This window comes from Narcine bancroftii, chromosome 2, assembly GCF_036971445.1.
Source record: "Narcine bancroftii isolate sNarBan1 chromosome 2, sNarBan1.hap1, whole genome shotgun sequence".
Lineage (NCBI taxonomy): Eukaryota > Metazoa > Chordata > Chondrichthyes > Torpediniformes > Narcinidae > Narcine > Narcine bancroftii.
Window position 1 is genome coordinate 147,851,629 of NC_091470.1, and position 18,261 is coordinate 147,869,889.

The following is an 18,261-nucleotide window of genomic DNA, read 5'->3' on the forward strand; positions in this document are numbered from 1 at the left end:
GTTTCAGATTCCTGGGGCATTGGAACCAGTTGTGGAGAAGGCGACACCAGTACAAACTAGACAATCAGCACTTGGGGAGAACCGGGGATTAATGGCCCAGAACAATTGTTTGCTCGTGCTGTTGGGCATAGTTTGAACTAATAGGGCAGTAAGCTTCAAGACCAGAACTCTAGGTTCAAGAGCATTTTCTTTCCAACACTTATCAGGGTCTTGAACTTTACCTTGTTACACTAATTGTGAACTGCTCTAACCTGATGAAAGGATTATCTGCTCTCCTTTTCCCATGACCACGTGGGTTTCCTTTAGATGCTCCTGTTTCCTCCCACATTCCAAAGACATACCAGAGTTGGTGGGTTATTTGGTCACATGGGTGTAATTGGATGGCAAGGGCTCATGACCCAGAAGAGTCTTTTATTGTGCAGTGTCAGGAAATTTAAAATAAAAATTAAAACAATAGAAAGCAATTCATCTCATAAATGTTTTCTTTTTACAGAGCTGGGTCTTCAAATTAAACATAGATGTATCTCTACTAGCAATACAGTATGTGGGCCCAGGGAAGGTTATTATTGCATTGAAAACTGTCAGATGGCTCAAAAGCACAAAACATGCCCACCAGGTCAAGGAGTTAAAACGAAAGGTAGGTTGTTAAGAGTGCCATACTGAGTAGTGTTATCATTGGATTGAGGGATAATCGCTGTGATCACCTTCTCCACCCAACAGAATTGAGGAACACAACTGCAGCTGTCAATGGAAAATTGACCAAGAAGACAGTTTGCCAAGTACTTGCGCTAACATTGCCATGTGACTCTTCACTGATCTGCCTTGCTTCATTCTGGGCAGAACAAAGGAAATTGAAGCTCCTGGCATCAAAATGAGCTTGCTCCTTATAGGGTGACTGCTTGGGGCTACCACCTACCATCTACAGCTTGTTGGAGTTATTGAAATTAGACCTTTAAACTCCTTTAAAATGTCTGTTGGATTCATGTTTAAAAGCGAATTCATCCCACTGCCATTACAGTAAAGTCCAAAAATCCAGATACCAGAAATCCAGACCACCCGAGAATCTGACTTCTCTAAAACTCTTGGCTTTTGCGAGGGTGTGTACATTACGTAAGTGCCGCAGGTGAAAACATAGGAAAATTGGTAATGGTATTTGAATATTGCACAGTAGCATTTAGCAAATTTCTAAGCCCTGGTTATTTACTGAAGTTGCTTGACATTACTGAGTGTGAACTAAAAGACAAAAACAGGTTCAAGTAATTTTGAACCAAAACAATTTGAGAACAAATTAGTGAAGTGGATTATTCCCAGAGTTTGAAAATGTTAGTGCAAAACTGCAAGTTTATTTGATGAAAGGATCCAGCCCACATGTTGACCATTCTTTTTCTCCCATTGATGCTGCTTGACCCACAAAGTTCTCCCAGCAGGTTGTGTGTTTGTCTCCATGTTTATTTTTTTAAGGAAGTTTAATCAATTTTTAACTGGAATAACTAAAATAGTGACAAGAGCTTTCTTTCACCAGTATTGCAAGTTCCATACCCATTATCTGGCATTGATGTTTATTCTTTAATTTTTTTTAAAGGAACACCTTTAAAAGACACAGTGTGTATTAACTGTTCAAATGGAACATTTTCAAATGTTCATTCATCAACTGAAGAGTGTAAGAAATGGACAATGTAAGTACCTGAAAAAACTGATATTTTAAGCTTTTCAAATTGTACAAACAATTGTCATTTCAGTAAATTCAACTTCTTGATATTTCTCCGTTCTGGAAGTCTCTTTATCATGTTCTTCCTGTCATTCATAATCTGCTTTTCAGAAAGAATCAATCATTGTTCTTGCATATTATTAATAATTTGAAAGCCTAGTTCTCTTGCATCAGAGTAGAATGATCTATTTCACTTATTTGATTGCAGTGAAAGAAGGAAACCTGCTGACTCAGTACGTCTGCTAAATTTCTTCTTCCTTTTGCCTTGCCTTTGGTGGCAGATATTCCATGAATTGTCCCATTGTCTGGAACTTCCAATGTGTACCTTCATGAAAATGTGGGGACCTTTGCATTTATGTAGCAACCCACATTAAAAGGTCATAATGATGTATTTATAGTTACAATGTATTTATAATCACATAGTTACAAGCTCATTACAGAGTTTGGAAACACTGTTTGCATTTTTTGTTTTGGGTATTTCAAGATATTCTTGAAAATTAAATCATGAATTTAGAGCATAACTTGAGTTAAATTGAATTGATAATGACTGTTATCACCCAGACATAATTTTCCATTAGAATTCCACTTTGTGGATTTCTGCTTTCTTGATCTATTTGCAATGTTTGGCTTTGTCAAATGCCCTGTTAAAATCTATAAATATTGTATGAAATGCTCTATCCTCATTGATGCTCTGTTATTTCCTCAAAATTTTCAATCAAATTACTCACTTGCAACCTTCCCACAACAAATTGTACAAACGTTTTCTTGTCAAACCTCATCCTGTTCACTAAACCCTCCAGTGAGACTGTTAGTTGGCCTTGTCAACCTGGACCAGAGCCTCAGAAATCTAGTTCAGTCTGTAGAACCACATGAATGACCTAGTAGGTGATTGGGTTCAAGGGAAACTAGGATTGGCTGTCGACATTAGGGATGGGCAAGGCTTCAATTGAAGTTTTTCTTGGCAGTCCCTTGGGAAGGAGAACAATTTGTTGTCCAAATGTTGGTAAATTATTCCTCTTTCTGTTTTCATCAGCTGTGCTCATTTTTGACTGCCATTCTTCCCTTCATTTTTTTTCATTTGCATACTCTTCCCTGCTGGGCATGTGTCAGTGGGCCAGATTGTCCACCATTACTGACTTTACAACATGAGCAACACTTCTCACAGACAAGGGAAATTAATTGCTCCTTAATAATTCAATTTTTTTTACCCTGTCACAGAAATTCTTTCTGTTCCACCCGCCCCCCAACCCCAGCCCTCAACTTTTCCCTCAGTTATGATGAAGCTTTTTCAACCTTTAATGTTACTATTTCTCTTTGCATACCTCCAACCTGACCTACTCAGGTTTTCCAGTATTTTCTGTTACTATTGAAAATTCAGATTGTTTATTTAAAATTGTGTGAGCAGAAGTTGGTATATTCCCTGAGCTGGAAATTTGTGCTCTCAAGTGACTTGTGCACCAGAATCTAAGATGACTGTAGAGCTCGTCGAAAGAACCAAAGACTTGTTGATCCAAACCAAGGCTTTTATTAGCAAAAGACCGGAGCTCTTCACAGGTGGCCGACCAGTCCGGAATGATCCGACCTGGCTAGGGACACAACCCTTTAAGGCCCAAACAATAGGTGTGGCTTAGCTCTCAGCCAATCGCTGTAAGCACAGTCTAGATACAGTAACTATATACACTATGTACATTGGTGATAGATCTGTACTATCACATTCACCCCTTCTTGGAGAATTGACCCGGGAAAAAAAAAAAACAAAAACGAGGGAGAGAATGAAAAGGAAGGGGTAGGTCAAGGACTGTAGCGGTCAGGGGGTCTGACCATCCGGCGTGACCGCCGTGGTGCCGGGATTGGGGTCGCTGGAGTGGTGTCACCAGCGGGCTCATCGGGTGCGACTGCTCCGTCACTCAATTCCCCAGTCGTTTTGTCGGCAGGGTGGCCCGAGTCATTGGGGTGCTGTTGGTCCTTCTGTTGCGGCACGGGGCCTGGAGCATAAGGAGTTGGGGGGTTTGCTGGGTCTACCGCGTCCTGAGCTAGGTCCCGCACCGAAACAGTGTCCTCCCGCCCGTCTGGGAACTCCACGTATGCGTAATGTGGGTTCGCGTGGAGTAGAGTCACTCGGTCGACCAAGGGGTCGTTCTTTGAGTGCCGGACGTGGCGTCGCAAAAGGACGGGGCCAGGGACGGTGAGCCATGCCGGTACAGTGGTTCCCGATTCGGATTTCCTCGGGAAAAGGAACATCCTTTCGTGGGGGGTGGCATTTGTTGCAGTACATAGGAGGGAGCGGATGGAGTGTAAGGCACTAGTGAGAACCTCCTGCCAGTGAGAGGTGGGGAGACCTTTAGACCGGAGAGCCAGTGTAACCGCTCTCCATATGGTGGCATTCTCCCTCTCGACCTGGCCATTACCGCGTGGGTTATAGCTCGTGGTCCTGCTTGAAGCAATACCACACTCCAGAAGGTACTGTTGCAGCTCTGCACTCATGAATGAGGACCCCCTATCACTGTGGATGGAATTGGGGTACCCGAAGATGGTGAAAATACTGTGAAGGGCCTGTATCACTGAGGTGGCAGTGGTGTCTGGGCAGGCCACAGCGAATGGGAAGCGGGAGTATTCGTCGATGGCCGTAAGGATGTAGGTATTACGGTTGGTCGACGGTAGGGGTCCCTTAAAGTCTACGCTAAGACGCTCGAAGGGGCGGGTGGCTTTGATGACGTGGGAGTTATCCGGACGGAAGAAGTGGGGCTTGCATTCGGCGCACACCGAACAGGCTCGGGTCATGGAGCGGATCTCCTCAACTGTGTAGGGTAAGTTGCGCGCCTTGACAAAGTGAGCAAACCTAGTGACCCCTGGATGACAGAGCGCCTCATGGAGTTTCCGTAGTCTGTCCATCTGTATGCTGGCGCACGTCCCCCTGGAGAGCGCGTCAGGCGGGTCGTTGAGCTTACCAGGCCGGTACAGGATGTCATAGTTAAAGGTGGAGAGTTCGATTCTCCATCTGGCGATTTTGTCGTTTTTTATCTTACCACGCTGGGTGTTGCTGAACATGAAGGAGACCGCGCGTTGATCAGTCAACAGTGTAAAGCGCCTCCCAGCGAGGTAATGTCTCCAACGACGTACCGCTTCAACTATGGCCTGGGCCTCCTTCTCGATCGAGGAGTGTCTACTCTCCGGACCCTGGAGGGTTCTGGAGAAGAAGGCTACAGGCCGACCGGCCTGGTTCAAGGTGGCTGCCAGGGCGAAGTCGGATGCATCGCTCTCGACTTGAAACGGGACAGACTCATCGATCGCGTGCAGCGTCGCAGCAGCGATGTCAGATTTGATTCGATCGAAAGCCGCTGTGGCTTCGGTCGAGAGGGGAAAAGAGGTGGTCTTGATAAGAGGACGTGCCTTGTCGGCGTAGTTTGGAACCCATTGGGCGTAATAAGAGAAAAGGCCCAGGCAGCGTTTGAGAGCTTTCTGGGTATGTGGGGGGGGTAAGTCCATTAAGGGACGCATGCGGTCAGGATCTGGCATGACTATCCCGTTTTCCACCACACAACCTAGAATAGCGAGTCGTGTGGTCCGGAAAACACACTTGTCCAAATTGTAAGTCAGGTTTAGCTGACGGGCAGTTTGAAGAAATTTGTCTAGGTTGGCGTCATGGTCCTGCATGTCGTGGCCACAGATGGTGATATTGTCCAGATACGGGAAGGTAGCGGTTAGCCCGTTCTGGTCCACCATCCTGTCCATTTCCCGCTGGAAGACCGCGACACCATTTGTGACCCCGAATGGTACCCTGAGAAATTGATATAGCCGCCCATTCGCTTCAAAGGCCGTGAATGGTCGGTCCTCGCAGCGGATCGGGAGCTGGTGGTAGGCCGAACGTAGGTCAATAGTGGAGAAAATGCGGTACTGGGCGATCTGGTTCACCACATCCGTGATGCGTGGCAGGGGGTACGCATCCAGGAGTGTGAAGCGGTTAATGGTCTGGCTATAGTCGACCACCATCCGTAGTTTTTCCCCATTCTTGACAACCACCACCTGGGCTCTCCAGGGGCTTGAACTGGGTTCGATGATGCCCTCATCCAGCAATCTACGCACCTCACTCCTAATGAATTGCCTGTTGTCGTAACTATATTGCCGACTTTTGGTGGCCACAGGCTTCCAGCCAGGGGTGAGGTTTGCGAAGAGTGCTGGCGGGGCAATCCGGAGTGTGGAAAGGCCGCAGGATTGGCCCCGGGGCACGGGGGCGGGTTGCTCGGGTGCTTCGGGAGTGGGGCGATGGCAGACCGAGAGGGGGGCGTGGGGTCCCCCAAAGTGTAGGGACACCGTTTGGAACTGACACTGGAAGTCTAATCCCAGCAACACTGGTGCGCACAATTGGGGAAGGACGAATAATTTAAAGTGGGTGACCGTCACGCCCTGTACTTCCAGCGTGGCGATGCAATACCCCTTTATCCCAGTCGAGTGCGACCTCGTCGCTAATGATATCCTCTGGGTAGTGGGGATAATGTCAAGTCCCCAACGGAGGGCCAGATCTGGCTGGATAAAACTGTCAGTTGACCCAGAGTCAAATAAGCAATTGGTGTAGTGTCCATGCACTTTAATCAGTTCCATTGCTCTGGTGAGGGGATGAGAGCATTGCTGGTTTAATGTTATTGAAGCAGTTGACAGGCGAGTTTTGCGCGATGACGTCACGCAACGGGATGACGTCACACAACGGGATGACGTCACGCAACGGGATGACGTAGTCAACGCTCGAGGAGAAGGTTGGAGAACCTCCCGGAAGTGCTGTTGTGGCAGGTGAATGGTAAGTAGTGGGGTTTGTAGTTGCTCGTGATCGGTGGTCGGGCCCTGGCGGTCGTCAGCGATGGACGCTAGGGTGAGCACCTGGTTGGCCGCGGGGGTGGCTGCGGCGGCGGTAGCGTCGGCCCCGGGGGTGTCTGTGGCGGCAGCAGCAGCGGTGGTAGCGTCGGCCCCGGGGGTGTCCGTGGCGGCGGCAGCAGCGGCTGTAGCGTCGGCCCCGGAGGTGTCCGTGGCGGCGGCAGCAGCGGCGGTAGCGTCGGCCCCGGGGGTGTCTGTGGCGGCGGCGGCAGCAGCGGCGATAGCGTCGGCCCCGGGGGTGGCTGTGGCGGCGGCAGCAGCGGCGGTAGCGTCGGCCCCGGGGGTGTCCGTGGCGGCGGCAGCAGCGGCGGTAGCGTCGGCCCCGGGGGTGGCTGTGGCGGCGGCAGCAGCGGCGGTAGTGTCAAGTGTTCCGCACGGGGGCGAGAGGCGGGCCATCACCATGGTTGCGACGGTGGGTTGCCCCTTCCGGGTTCGGCGTCTCCGTGACGTCAGGCGTTGCCGTGCAGGGGAGCCCTCGCTCTCATTGGACGAGAGCTCTGGGGAAGAAGAGTTTGAATGGGATAGTGGCGGTTGAGCTTCACACGAGGCACTGTGTTTGCTGGCGGCCATTTTAGACCTACAGACTGCAGCAAAGTGGCCCTTTTTAAGGCACTTCTGGCACCTGGCTTTTCTTGCTGGGCACTGGGACCTGCTGTGCTTGTCCCTCCCGCAGAAATAACATTTCGGGTTCGCACGGGGCAGGGTAGCAGCAGCCGACAGGCCGTCAGGGGTAGGGTAGAAGGGCACTTTACTCACATCAGAACGAGGGGTCCAGTCCCTAGAGAGCTCGGTGGACTTTAAGGCTGCATCCTCCATTGTGATTGCAATCCGGGCCACGTCCTCTAGTTTTTCTACCCCTTGTTCGAGCAAACGCAGCCTCACTTCGTTTGATCGGAGCCCGGCCACATAGGCATCCCGGACGAGGTCGCTAGTGATCTCGGCAGCAGTTTTGTCCACACAGTTACAGTCCTTGCCCAATGCCTTTAATACTTGTAAATATGCTCTGCTGGACTCACCGGGCTGTTGCTTCCTCGACGCAAGCACGAGCCGGGCATGAACTCTGTTCACCGGTTGATCATACAGTCCTTTCAGTACCTTTATGGCTGCGGTGTAAGTGGTCTCATCCTGGATGTTCTCGTAGACTCTCAAGGACACCATAGACAGCAATGCTGTTAGACGCTGGTTATCCTCCTCTACCTGAATGAATCTCAGGAAGTTTTCAAAGTTCAGCAGCCAGAAGTTAAAGGCTTTGAAGGCTGTAGCTGACTGTGGGTCGATATCAAGTTTTTCTGGCCGAGTTAAACGCTCCATCCCTTTCAAAAAAAATTCTTTTTGCTAATAAAATTGTAGAGCTCGTCGAAAGAACCAAAGACTTGTTGATCCAAACCAAGGCTTTTATTAGCAAAAGACCGGAGCTCTTCACAGGTGGCCGACCAGTCCGGAATGATCCGACCTGGCTAGGGACACAACCCTTTAAGGCCCAAACAATAGGTGTGGCTTAGCTCTCAGCCAATCGCTGTAAGCACAGTCTAGATACAGTAACTATATACACTATGTACATTGGTGATAGATCTGTACTATCACAATGACATTGCATTGTAATGCCCAAGGTAAGGAGTTTAAACCAAGGCCTTATCTGCTCAGGTGAAAGTGAAGGATCCTGCAGAACTATTCTGGAGATGAGCAGTTGATTCATCCTCATCTCTTAAAACTACCAAAGAAGGACCAACTCAAACTCTGCAGAGGTCACAGAGATTTCAATAATAGATGACTTAAAGGAGATTTATTATGATTATTAGATTTCAAGCAACCATTGTAGATGCTTCTATTGTTTTTTTTTTCCATATCTTCTTCAGATGTGAAAATCTCAACCTCGTGCAGATGAACCCAGGGAGCAGAGAAGCTGACGTGGAATGTGTAAAAAACAACAGTCCAATCATATTAGGAATAATATTAGGAGTGATTATTCTTTTGGTTGTCATTGCAGGTTTTTTGTGGAGGAAATATAAAGGTAAAGCTTAATTTACGGTGCATTTATTATCGACAGTTTTTTAATATATCCCAAGGGATATTTTTTCACCCATATTAGAAATTATCTTCAGTTTTTCACAATGATATTTATAATTATCTAACTATTGTGAGACCATTTAACTTCGGCATTTTTATTCTCTGTACTGAATGATCTAAAATTGCCAGTTCTGCTTCTTTCATCTTTAGGATTTGAGGCTGAGGGGAGTCCTTCTTAATCTCAGAGTTATGTTTCACTTAAAACTGACTGAAACACGTACACATCACTGTTAAGTCAGATTATTTTCACTTCCAGCATCTAGCTCTGGCTTGGATCAGCTTATCCTTTGCTGAGATTGTCTTTGCTATTTCTTCACTTCTCTATTCTACTGATTGGCTCCTGTTACGTCCACTTCAACCTTAAAATCATACTGTTTTCAAATCCTATCCGGACCTCTTCCAATCCCATCCCCATTCCCTCAACCTTGTGCTCCCCTGCAGGGCTACGGGTCTCCAAAGTCCTGGTTCCTGATCTCCCCTGAACTTACTCTCCACCAGTCCTCTAAATCATGGAATACCAACCCTGAATCTGTAATTCTTTGAAGTTCTCCAACAGAGCTACTGCTATCCAACTAATCTCTGGTCAAATTTGTCAGTATTTTTGGAACATTCCTGTTAGGCACTTTGGAACATCACTTCTAAATGGGCCTTTACTTAGTTTCAATGGAAAAAGCGGATCCAAGTTTAAAAGAACTGGGGCAGAGGGGGAAATGGTGTGCACAAGCTCCAGTTCTTGTAGCAGGTAGCATATGGAGAGAATCTGTGAAGGTAAACACCCTGCCAATGTTAACAACAAAATCTCATGAACTGGGAAGTTCCAAGAGTTCTTTTGAGAGCTTAACAGATGCACCATCTGGAATCCACATCAGGAAAGCTATGAAAGCAGCATCTGAAAGTTAGTGGAAAGGAGTGGTGGCCAGAGACAGTCAAGCAGATACAGATATAGTCACGATCTATTGTTCATAGAGAGTGTGGAGGAAGTTTTAATTGGTGAATGGGGGAAGCGGATGTGATGGGAATGCAGGTGCATTTGGGCTCAGGATCGTGTAGATATGATCAAGGAACAATGAGGATCAGAGGAGTGCAGGGATAATTAGGAGACTGGACTATGCAGATCCCATTTGGTGCTGAGGACTGCAGACACATATGGGATCAAAGGCTTCTGATGTGATTATGGATCTGGGGATGTCAATGTGATTGACCACATTACATGTGTGAATGGAGATTGGTGGCCAGAGACAGATCCAGGGATCTGGGCTGATGTTCTGAACAGGATTGGGGATTGAAAATGCTTGCGAGAAGAAGCCCTTGAGATTGGAAACTGCATTTTCAATTGGTGTTAAAGTTGGTGACATTGTAAAGGATTCTGGGTCTTTTGATGTAAAAGTGGCCAACTTAGAATGCAAAGGATTATGGGTCTGTTGCCTTAGAAGTAGAACGAAGAGTCTATAGTCTGTAGAATGTGCTGTCACGTAACTCACACACTGCAAGCAGTCTTGTCCCTATCAGGAATGGAGTGCTAGCTAATTAGACATTCCACAGCTGTGGGAGACATTAACTGTGTCAGGCTGAAAATGAGTGATTAGAGATAAGAATTAAGTTTTTATAAGTTTCTGTTGAATGATCAAGGTAAAGACTACAAAACTCCAATTCCATGAACAAATATGTACAGCTCTTTCCAATTAGTGAGAACATGTGATACTGCATTTAGACATTTATAATATTTATTAGATAAAATAAGAATTTTGAGTAAGGGCTCAGTACCGAGGGAGTCAGGTGACTCTTTCTTGTGTTCCTTATTCCCACCAGTGTTAGTGAATTGAAGTATTTAAACTGTTTATATCTTAAATTAGTTCTGTGGTTCTTTTTCTTTATTCACAGGAAACTTTTACCTTGGTAGATATGATAAACGAACTCGTGAATAGGATTTGGGAAGCAACAGTAGCTTGAATTGTGAGGATTGTTTTGGTTTCTCTTATTTTTAGAGAAGTCCTCATCCAATGGCCTAAATATGGTTCTGAAGGGCTTAATGTAAATCTTACCATTGCCCGTTCAGGCCTTTTGGTTTTTGCTGCTGTGGTTCTGCCATTAGAATTCAGACACTGAGGAAATCCCTATGATATTTTCTACATCCCAATCGTTAGAGTATCAGAGCACCACTTTTCAATTTAAAAATGTGTCCCATCTAGCTGTGATGGGAGTTTGAGTTGGGAACAGTCCAGCTTCAGGCTGGTCCATCACTTTTGCATAATACTTTTACTAGATTTGTGTGTTTAACACTGATTAATATCTTGTCCAAATACAGCATTGTAAAATATGGGTAAATCAATTTCACAGTATTTATTCTATCAACCTATTATGTTTTTTTGCTTTTGACAGGTTTAATTTACAAGTCCAAGGTAAGTACATAAATTTCATCATTATTTTAAGATCATGAGTTTCAAACTGCAGAATCAAGTTTTTTAAAGATAATTCAAACTGTTTTCAGTTTAATTCAAATAACAGTGTTCTTTTTACCTTGGAACGATGCATAATTTCACCAGTTTCAAAACACTAGAAAGGGTAATATTTGATTTTATCTTTTTCAGCTGTATGTGCTTAACCTGTTTGAATGTCCATCAACTTCATATCATAGTCACTTTGGATGTATTATCACACAACTACCTCACAATAAATTTCCAAATACTGTATATACTTGTGTAATCTTTGAATTTTTTTGGACAACTTTTTGGGGCAAACTTTTGACCTCATGACCTCCCAAAATCATTCAAGATTTTGGGAGCTCTATTGATGGAATGATTTATGTACAACTTTAATGGGTAGAATAAATTGCATTAAAATGAATATTTTTCCAAGAATTCAATAACCTTTTCAATCTATTCCTTGTAGTCAAAATTTTTTAAATATTTGAATTCAATTATTAGGAAATTTTTATGGAAAGGGACGATGGCTAAAGTTTGTTTTGAAAAATTAACTTGGAAGTTTGAATTAGGAGGTTTACAACTTCCACATTTTGAGAATTATTTTAAAGCTGCTCAATTGAAGTTTATTAATGGAATGTTTGATTTAGAGAAATCTTTAACTTTGGCTAAAATAGAATTAAGTAAAATAGATGAAAAATATATGCAGGAGTTTATTTATAAATGGAATTCAACATTATTAATAGGTACTAAGGATACATCTATTTTGAAACATTTAATTGAATTATGAAAATAAAATAGATTGAGATATGTGGAAAAGGTATCATTTTGCGTAAAATGCCTTTATATCAAAATTAATTATTCCCTTTTACTATGAAGAATCAAGTTTTGAAGATTTGGAACTAAATGGGGATTTAAAAAAATAGATTGTTTGAAGCTGGTAATTTTATTACTTTTCAACGAATGAAGGAAAAGATTAATGTTCTGAATAATACTTTTTTTTTGCTATTATCAAGTTAAGGCTTTTTTGATTGATAAATTAGGCAAAAATTTAAGATGATCTAGCCAGAATGAATTAGAATTACTAATTACTAAGAGTGATTATTTCAGAAATGTATAAATTACTTCAAAGAAAATCTCCTAAGTTCGTAAGATCATAAATCAAGATTAAGATGGGAAATTGATTTCGATAGGAAGATAGATGAGAATGATTGGAAACAGTTATGTAAAGATAATATGACAAAAATTATTAATGTAAAGTATAGATTGGTTCAATATTAATTTTTACATCAATTATATTTAACGCCTCAAAAATTAAAGATTTAATTCAGTATTTTCAGATTTATGTTTTAGATGTGGTTAAGATGTAGGTTCATTTTTTCACTCTACTTGGCAATGTTCTAATAAAGCCCTTTTTGGATACAGGTGAAAATATTCTAAGAAAAAATACTAAAGGTAAAACTCCCTCTTGACCCAATTTTTATTTTGTTGGGCAATATTAAAATGATTAGTCTTAAATTAAGACTAAGTATCAAATTGAATTTTTACTATTAGCTTTAGCGGTTTCCAGAAAATGTGTAGCCATTACTTGGAAATCAGATGTAGATTTAGGAATGCAGAGATGACATGCTGAATTATGATCTTGTATTCCACTTGAAAAAAATAACATAATTTATGTAATAAGTATCATTTCTTTTTGAAAATATGGAGCCTATATTTACAATACATTGGTTTGAAAATTTAGAGCTCTCAATAACTCATTCCATTGGTGATTTTTCGGCTCCAGTTATTGAATTCAAATTATATGTTTTTTGACATTATCCTTTTTTCTCTTTTTCTTTTTAGGGGTGGTGGGGGGAAGGGGAGGGATAAGGAATATATATACCACATATGTATTGTGTTTTTCAATTTATTATTAATAATTGTAATTGTGGTTTTAAAAACTGACAAATAAAATATTTTTTAAAAAGGTGTTGGGAACTCGGGTGGTAAGTTCATGGTTGGGGCATCGGTAGCTCAGGTGTATGGCCGGCCGTGATGAGTATCTGCGATAGGAGTTCGGTTGGCAGGCGCTGGGGCAAGGATCCACCCTCAGGAGTTCGGATGGGTGGGCATTGGGGTAAGGATTCATGGTCAGGAGTTCAGATGGGTGGGCACCGGGGGTTAGGATTTGTGGTCGGAAGCTCAGATGGGCAGACACTGGTGCAAGTATCTGTAGTCGGGAGCTCGGATGGGAGGGCGGCTTAAGCCAAAAGTAAGGGGGGGGGTCAACTTTTACGCAGATTTTTTTTAAAAACATGTTTTTTTTAGACAAAAAGATGGGGGAGCGGTCGGCTATTACATTTATTGACAATTACACAAGTATATACAGAAATTGTGAGTAGGTAACATTTTTTTTGCAGGCAGTGGAGCAAAACAACCTTCATTCCTTCAGCTCAATAAATGCTGAATTATTTTGCATCTTTGTGCAAAGCAGTTCACATTAGCAGTGACAGGAGTGAAACAAATATAACTAGATCAAAATTTTAAACAAACAGAAACTGCAGTTGTAGTCAGTGCAGAACATCATAGAGGAAGTATCCTGTTGCGTTCTTTCTCACCTGATGGAGGAAGTCAGAGACGTTACCAGCACATGCAGGAGAAAGAAGATAAAGAGAGTGTTGTTCCCAATGATAGCCACATACTGTTAATGATGAGAGTCAGTGCAGGACATCGTAAATAGATGAATATCTATGACAAATAGATTAATATGATCAAAAAGTGTTCTTCCTGTTTTGCAAATTTAATAATTTGTTTACCTCTACAGTGTTGTAGAGCCAAGAATGACACATGTGATGTTGATGCATCTGAAAATTTAAGATGAAATGAACAGATATAATGCAAGGATGTGAGTAAATTCAAGCAAACCTTTCAAACATTTCACCCAGCAGCTTTAATATTTTTGTGCTTTCTTTGAACTGTTTTTTTTTGCCAATTGCTTGCTTAAGTTGGGATGGTAGCAGCTGCAATCTATGTCTTAACCGAATGACCCTTATTTCACATTGTTGGCCAACTGGCCTATTGGGGAAGGCTGTGGTTAAAAAAAAACGACATTCCTCCATGTCAGATTCTCTCTTTGCAAAAAAGGTCAGTAATTCACAGTAAAATCAAAGTTGTTATGAGAGGAGTGTGGTAGTTAAACAAGAAAATCTGCAGATGCTGGGGTCGAATGTAATGCACAAATGTGCTGGGGAAACTCAACAGGTCAAACAGCATGATAGGAAGTAAAGGGTAACCTGGGCCCTACATCAGGTAATATACTAGAAGAAAAAAATAATTGTAGCCCATGCATAATTGCCTCAAAATTGCATTAATTTTGACAAACAACGTCAAGTTACAAGTATATTACCATGTGGTCAGACTGGGCAATATTTCCCAAAGATGTAAATTTGTTCTTTGATAAATATAACTTCCTCCTCTGGATGATTATTCATGCTACTTTATATGCTTTTTTTTCACAATTGAACAACAAATCAAGTGTGACAAAATATTACAAGTATACATGTATGCCTATTGTTAAAACTAACAAAACCAAAGGCAACACCGTGGTGGGCAACACTCAGTAATCAAACTATTTATTATGCCAATGGTCAGATGATCAAGCAACTGTCACTTTGGTGAACAGAAAGGACTGGTGAGAACCATAGGAACAGTCGAGCAGATTTTATTTTCGGATAAACCTAAACGAAATGCTGTAAAACTGTAACTGTTCATGTCACTCGAGGGAGCAGAGGAAGGAAGAGGTGAGCAGCTAAGAGGTATTATTCTAAGGGCTTTTACTGGGCCAGGTTTATTTAATTAATTGGTTAATAAGTCAAGGGCCAATAAAAGGAGGGTAGGTATTAGGGAGTGGCCTGGTGAAGGAGTGGGACTTCCAGGCTTTGGCGAAAGCAGGTGAGGAGAAAGGTGGGCTTTCTTATTTACCCTTCATAGGTCAGTTTTCCATTAAAGAGCTGAGACTTGCCTATAGGGTTAATACTCTGCTCAAGTTGCCAGATGTGGGAACCATGGGAGAGTTCCTCCCTCCCAAGTGGCCATGTCTGTGCCAAGTGCAACGAGGTGAAGTTCCTTTGAAACCGGGTTTGTGATCTCCAGGTTGAGGACCAACAGCTCATCAGGTAAAGTGAGGATGCAAGTGAGAGGGGGGCACCAGGACACAACGGTTAAAGCAGTGGTTCTCAACCTTTTTCTTCCAACTCACATCCCACTTTAAGTATTCTCTATGTCATTGGTGCTCTGTGATTAGTAAGGGATTGCTTGAGGTGGTATGTGAGTGGGAAAGGAAGGATGAGAACCACTGCTCTTGACCCAATTGTTACTAAAATATTTTGCTTGAGAAAAATTGTCATTGGCCTATTTCCTTTGGAGTTATGAAATCGTGCACATAACGAGTCAATGAGGCACAATTAAAACAGTGGTTTTCAAATTTATTTCTTTCCACCCACATCCCACCTTAAGCAATCCCTTACTAATCACAAAGCCCTATGGCATAGAGAATACTTAAAGTGGTATGTGAGTTGGAAGAAAAAAATTGGGAACCACTGGGTTAAAGGATAAAATTAAGGAGCTGGAGTTGCAACTTGATGATCTGAGGCTTATAAGGGAAAGTGAGGAAGTTATTGACATGACTTTCCAGCAGGTGGTTACCCCCAGACTGGGGGAGTCAGGTAAGTGGGAGGAAGGTTGCTCAGTCAGTGGAGAGCATGCCAGTGGCTACTCCTCTTAGCAACAAATATATTGTTGTGGATGATGTTGGGTAAGATAGCCAGTCTGAGATTGGATCAAAGGAGCCAGCGGTGCAGAATGGAAGAGGGACAAGGTGGTCATTGGGGACTCCCATCATCAGGGGAAGAGACAGAAGGTTCTGCGCACCAGACAGGTATTCCCGCATGGTAGGTTGCCTTCCAGGAGCCAGAGTGTGGGATATCTCGGACAGAGATCATGGTATTCTGAGAGGAATCTGTGAGTAACCGGACGTCCTGGTACACGTGGGTACCAATGGCATGGACAAATTAAGAGAGGAGGTCCTGAAGAGGGAATACCGTGAGCTAGGACGGAGATTAAAAAGCAGGACCTCCAAGGTCATAATCTAAGGGTTGCTACCTGTGCTGCATGCAGGAAGGGGAAAAAAATGAAAAAAATCAGAAAGTTAAATGTACGGCTGGAGGATTGGTGCAGGTTGCAATGTTTCGGGTTCATGGATCATTGGGACCTCTACAGGAAGGATGGGTTGCACTTAAATCCAAAGGGGGAAAATATACTTGCAACAAGGTTTAATAATGCTGTTGGATATGTTTTAAACTGAATTGGCAGGGGGAGGGGAACCAGACTGATAGGGAAATGGATAGGAAGGAGAACATAGGGGTTGTCCCAATAGTTGGTGAAATCTCAAAGCCGGAGGGAGCAAAGAGAGATGGGAGAGTTTCAGAGAGGGTGTCAGGTAGCAAATTGGAGAGAGCAGGGTGGTAGACTTTCAAGGTATTGAATGCACTGAGTAGAAGAAATAAAATGGATGAGCTTGAGGCGCAAATTAACATTGGAGGTTATGATGTTATTGGAGTAATGGAGACATGGCTGCAGGAGTGTCAGGATTGGGAAATTAATCTTCCAGGATATACATCCTATCGAAAAGACAAAGTTAGGAAGAGGAGGTGGAGTGGCTCTGTTGGTGAAAGATGACATTCAGGCGATGGAAAGGAAAGGCATTGAATCAGGTGGAGTAGTCTGTTTGGATAGAGTTGAGAAATTGCAAAGGCAAAAGAACCATAATGGGGCTCTGATGTGGGAATCAGTATAAATAAAGAATTAAAAATGGCATGTCCGAGTGGTAGTGATACAGTAGTTATGGGTGACTTCAAAATGTAAGTGGATTGGGAAAAACAAGTAGGTGTGGGAAAGCTAGAGAATGAGTTTATTGAATGTCTCCGAGATACATTCCTGGAGCAGCTTGTGACGGAACCTACCGGGGGAAGTCGATTCTGGTCTTGATACTGTGCAATAACGTGGAGTTAATAAAGGACCTTGAAGTAGGGGTGCCATTAGGTAATGGTGACCGTAATATGATTACTTTTAATCTGCAAATGGAAAGGGAGAAGGAAGTCAGAAACATTAGTGCTACAGCTAAATAAGGGTGACTATTACAGCTAAGAGGGAGGAGCTAGCCAAAATAAAATGGAAGGACATTCTAGCTGGGAGGACAACTGGGGAAAAATGGCAGGTATTTCTAGACATTTTTTACAGGATTCAGAATAGATTCATCGCGAAGTGGAGGAAAGGCTCTTTGAAGAGCAAATGGCAGCCGTGGCTGACAAAGGAGATCAAGTGCCGTATCAGGTCCAAATGAAATAATTTTAAGATGGCAAAGCAGATTGGGAGGCCTTTAAAAACCAACAGAGAGAAACTAAGAAAGTCATTCAGGAGGAGAAAATGAAGTTCGAGGGCAAATTGGCAAGTAATATAAAATGAGATGGCAAAAGCTTCTTCAGATATGTTAAAAGGAAGAAATTGGTTAGGGCCAAAATTGGGCCCTTGAAAACGGAGAAAGGTGAAATTATCAATGGGGACATAGTGATGGCTGAGGAATTTAACAATTACTTTGCATCTGTTTTCACAAGGAAGATAATAGGTTATGATCAGAATAGGGGTAGGGGTCAAGCAGCATCTGGGGACGGTGAAATTACCGAAGGAAACAGAGAATTTGATGGATATTCAGATCCAGAAGCAGGAGGTTGTGGGTAAATTGTTAGGACTGAGGCCTGATAAGTCCCCTGGGCCTGATGGGTTGCATCCCAGGGAGCTTAGAAAGTTTGCTCTGGAAATTGTGGCGGCCCTGGTCGACATTTTCCAAAGTTCTTTAGATTCCAGGGAAGTGTCTGCAGACTGGAGAGTGGCTGATGTTGTACCACTTTTTAAGAATGGAGGGAGAGAGAATACGGGAAATTATAGACCAGTCAGCCTGACGTCGGTGGTGGGGAAGATATTGAAATCCATCATTAAAGGAGAAATAGCAGAACACTTAAGAAGAAATAATAGTGTAGGTGCTGGTCAGCATGGGTTCCTTAAAGGAACATCTTACTTGACTAATCTGGAATTTTTCGAGGACGTTAGAAGGAGGGTGGACTCTGGAGAGCCAGTGGATGTGGTGTACTTGGACTTCCAGAA

The 18,261-nt window shown here is 43.2% G+C and overlaps 1 protein-coding gene and 1 long non-coding RNA gene across 10 annotated transcripts in view; one reads left to right on the plus strand and one right to left on the minus strand.

The window, feature by feature from the left end:
• Nucleotides 1-18,261, plus strand: part of LOC138754343 (tumor necrosis factor receptor superfamily member 5-like) — a 63,013-nt gene that overhangs the window by 39,847 nt on the left and 4,905 nt on the right. For 5 of the 9 annotated variants that reach the window (XM_069918497.1, XM_069918501.1, XM_069918494.1 and 2 more), the window contains 5 exons: nt 494-637; nt 1,583-1,676; nt 8,431-8,585; nt 11,021-11,040; nt 13,868-13,948. In XM_069918497.1, coding sequence (XP_069774598.1) covers nt 494-637; nt 1,583-1,676; nt 8,431-8,585; nt 11,021-11,040; nt 13,868-13,924 — 470 coding nt within the window. In that variant the 3' untranslated portion in view covers nt 13,925-13,948. Of the gene's footprint in view, nt 1-493; nt 638-1,582; nt 1,677-1,916; nt 3,571-8,430; nt 8,586-11,020; nt 11,041-12,486; nt 12,517-13,867; nt 13,949-18,261 lie in introns of those variants that run through there. The other 4 variants (XM_069918498.1, XR_011351675.1, XR_011351676.1 and 1 more) reach the window with 4 other exon arrangements.
• Nucleotides 1,595-17,170, minus strand: LOC138754345 (uncharacterized). Its single transcript, XR_011351680.1, has 3 exons — nt 17,064-17,170; nt 13,662-13,791; nt 1,595-1,808 (listed from the first exon to the last, which is right to left on the minus strand). It is a non-coding gene; the product is annotated as an uncharacterized lncRNA (long non-coding RNA).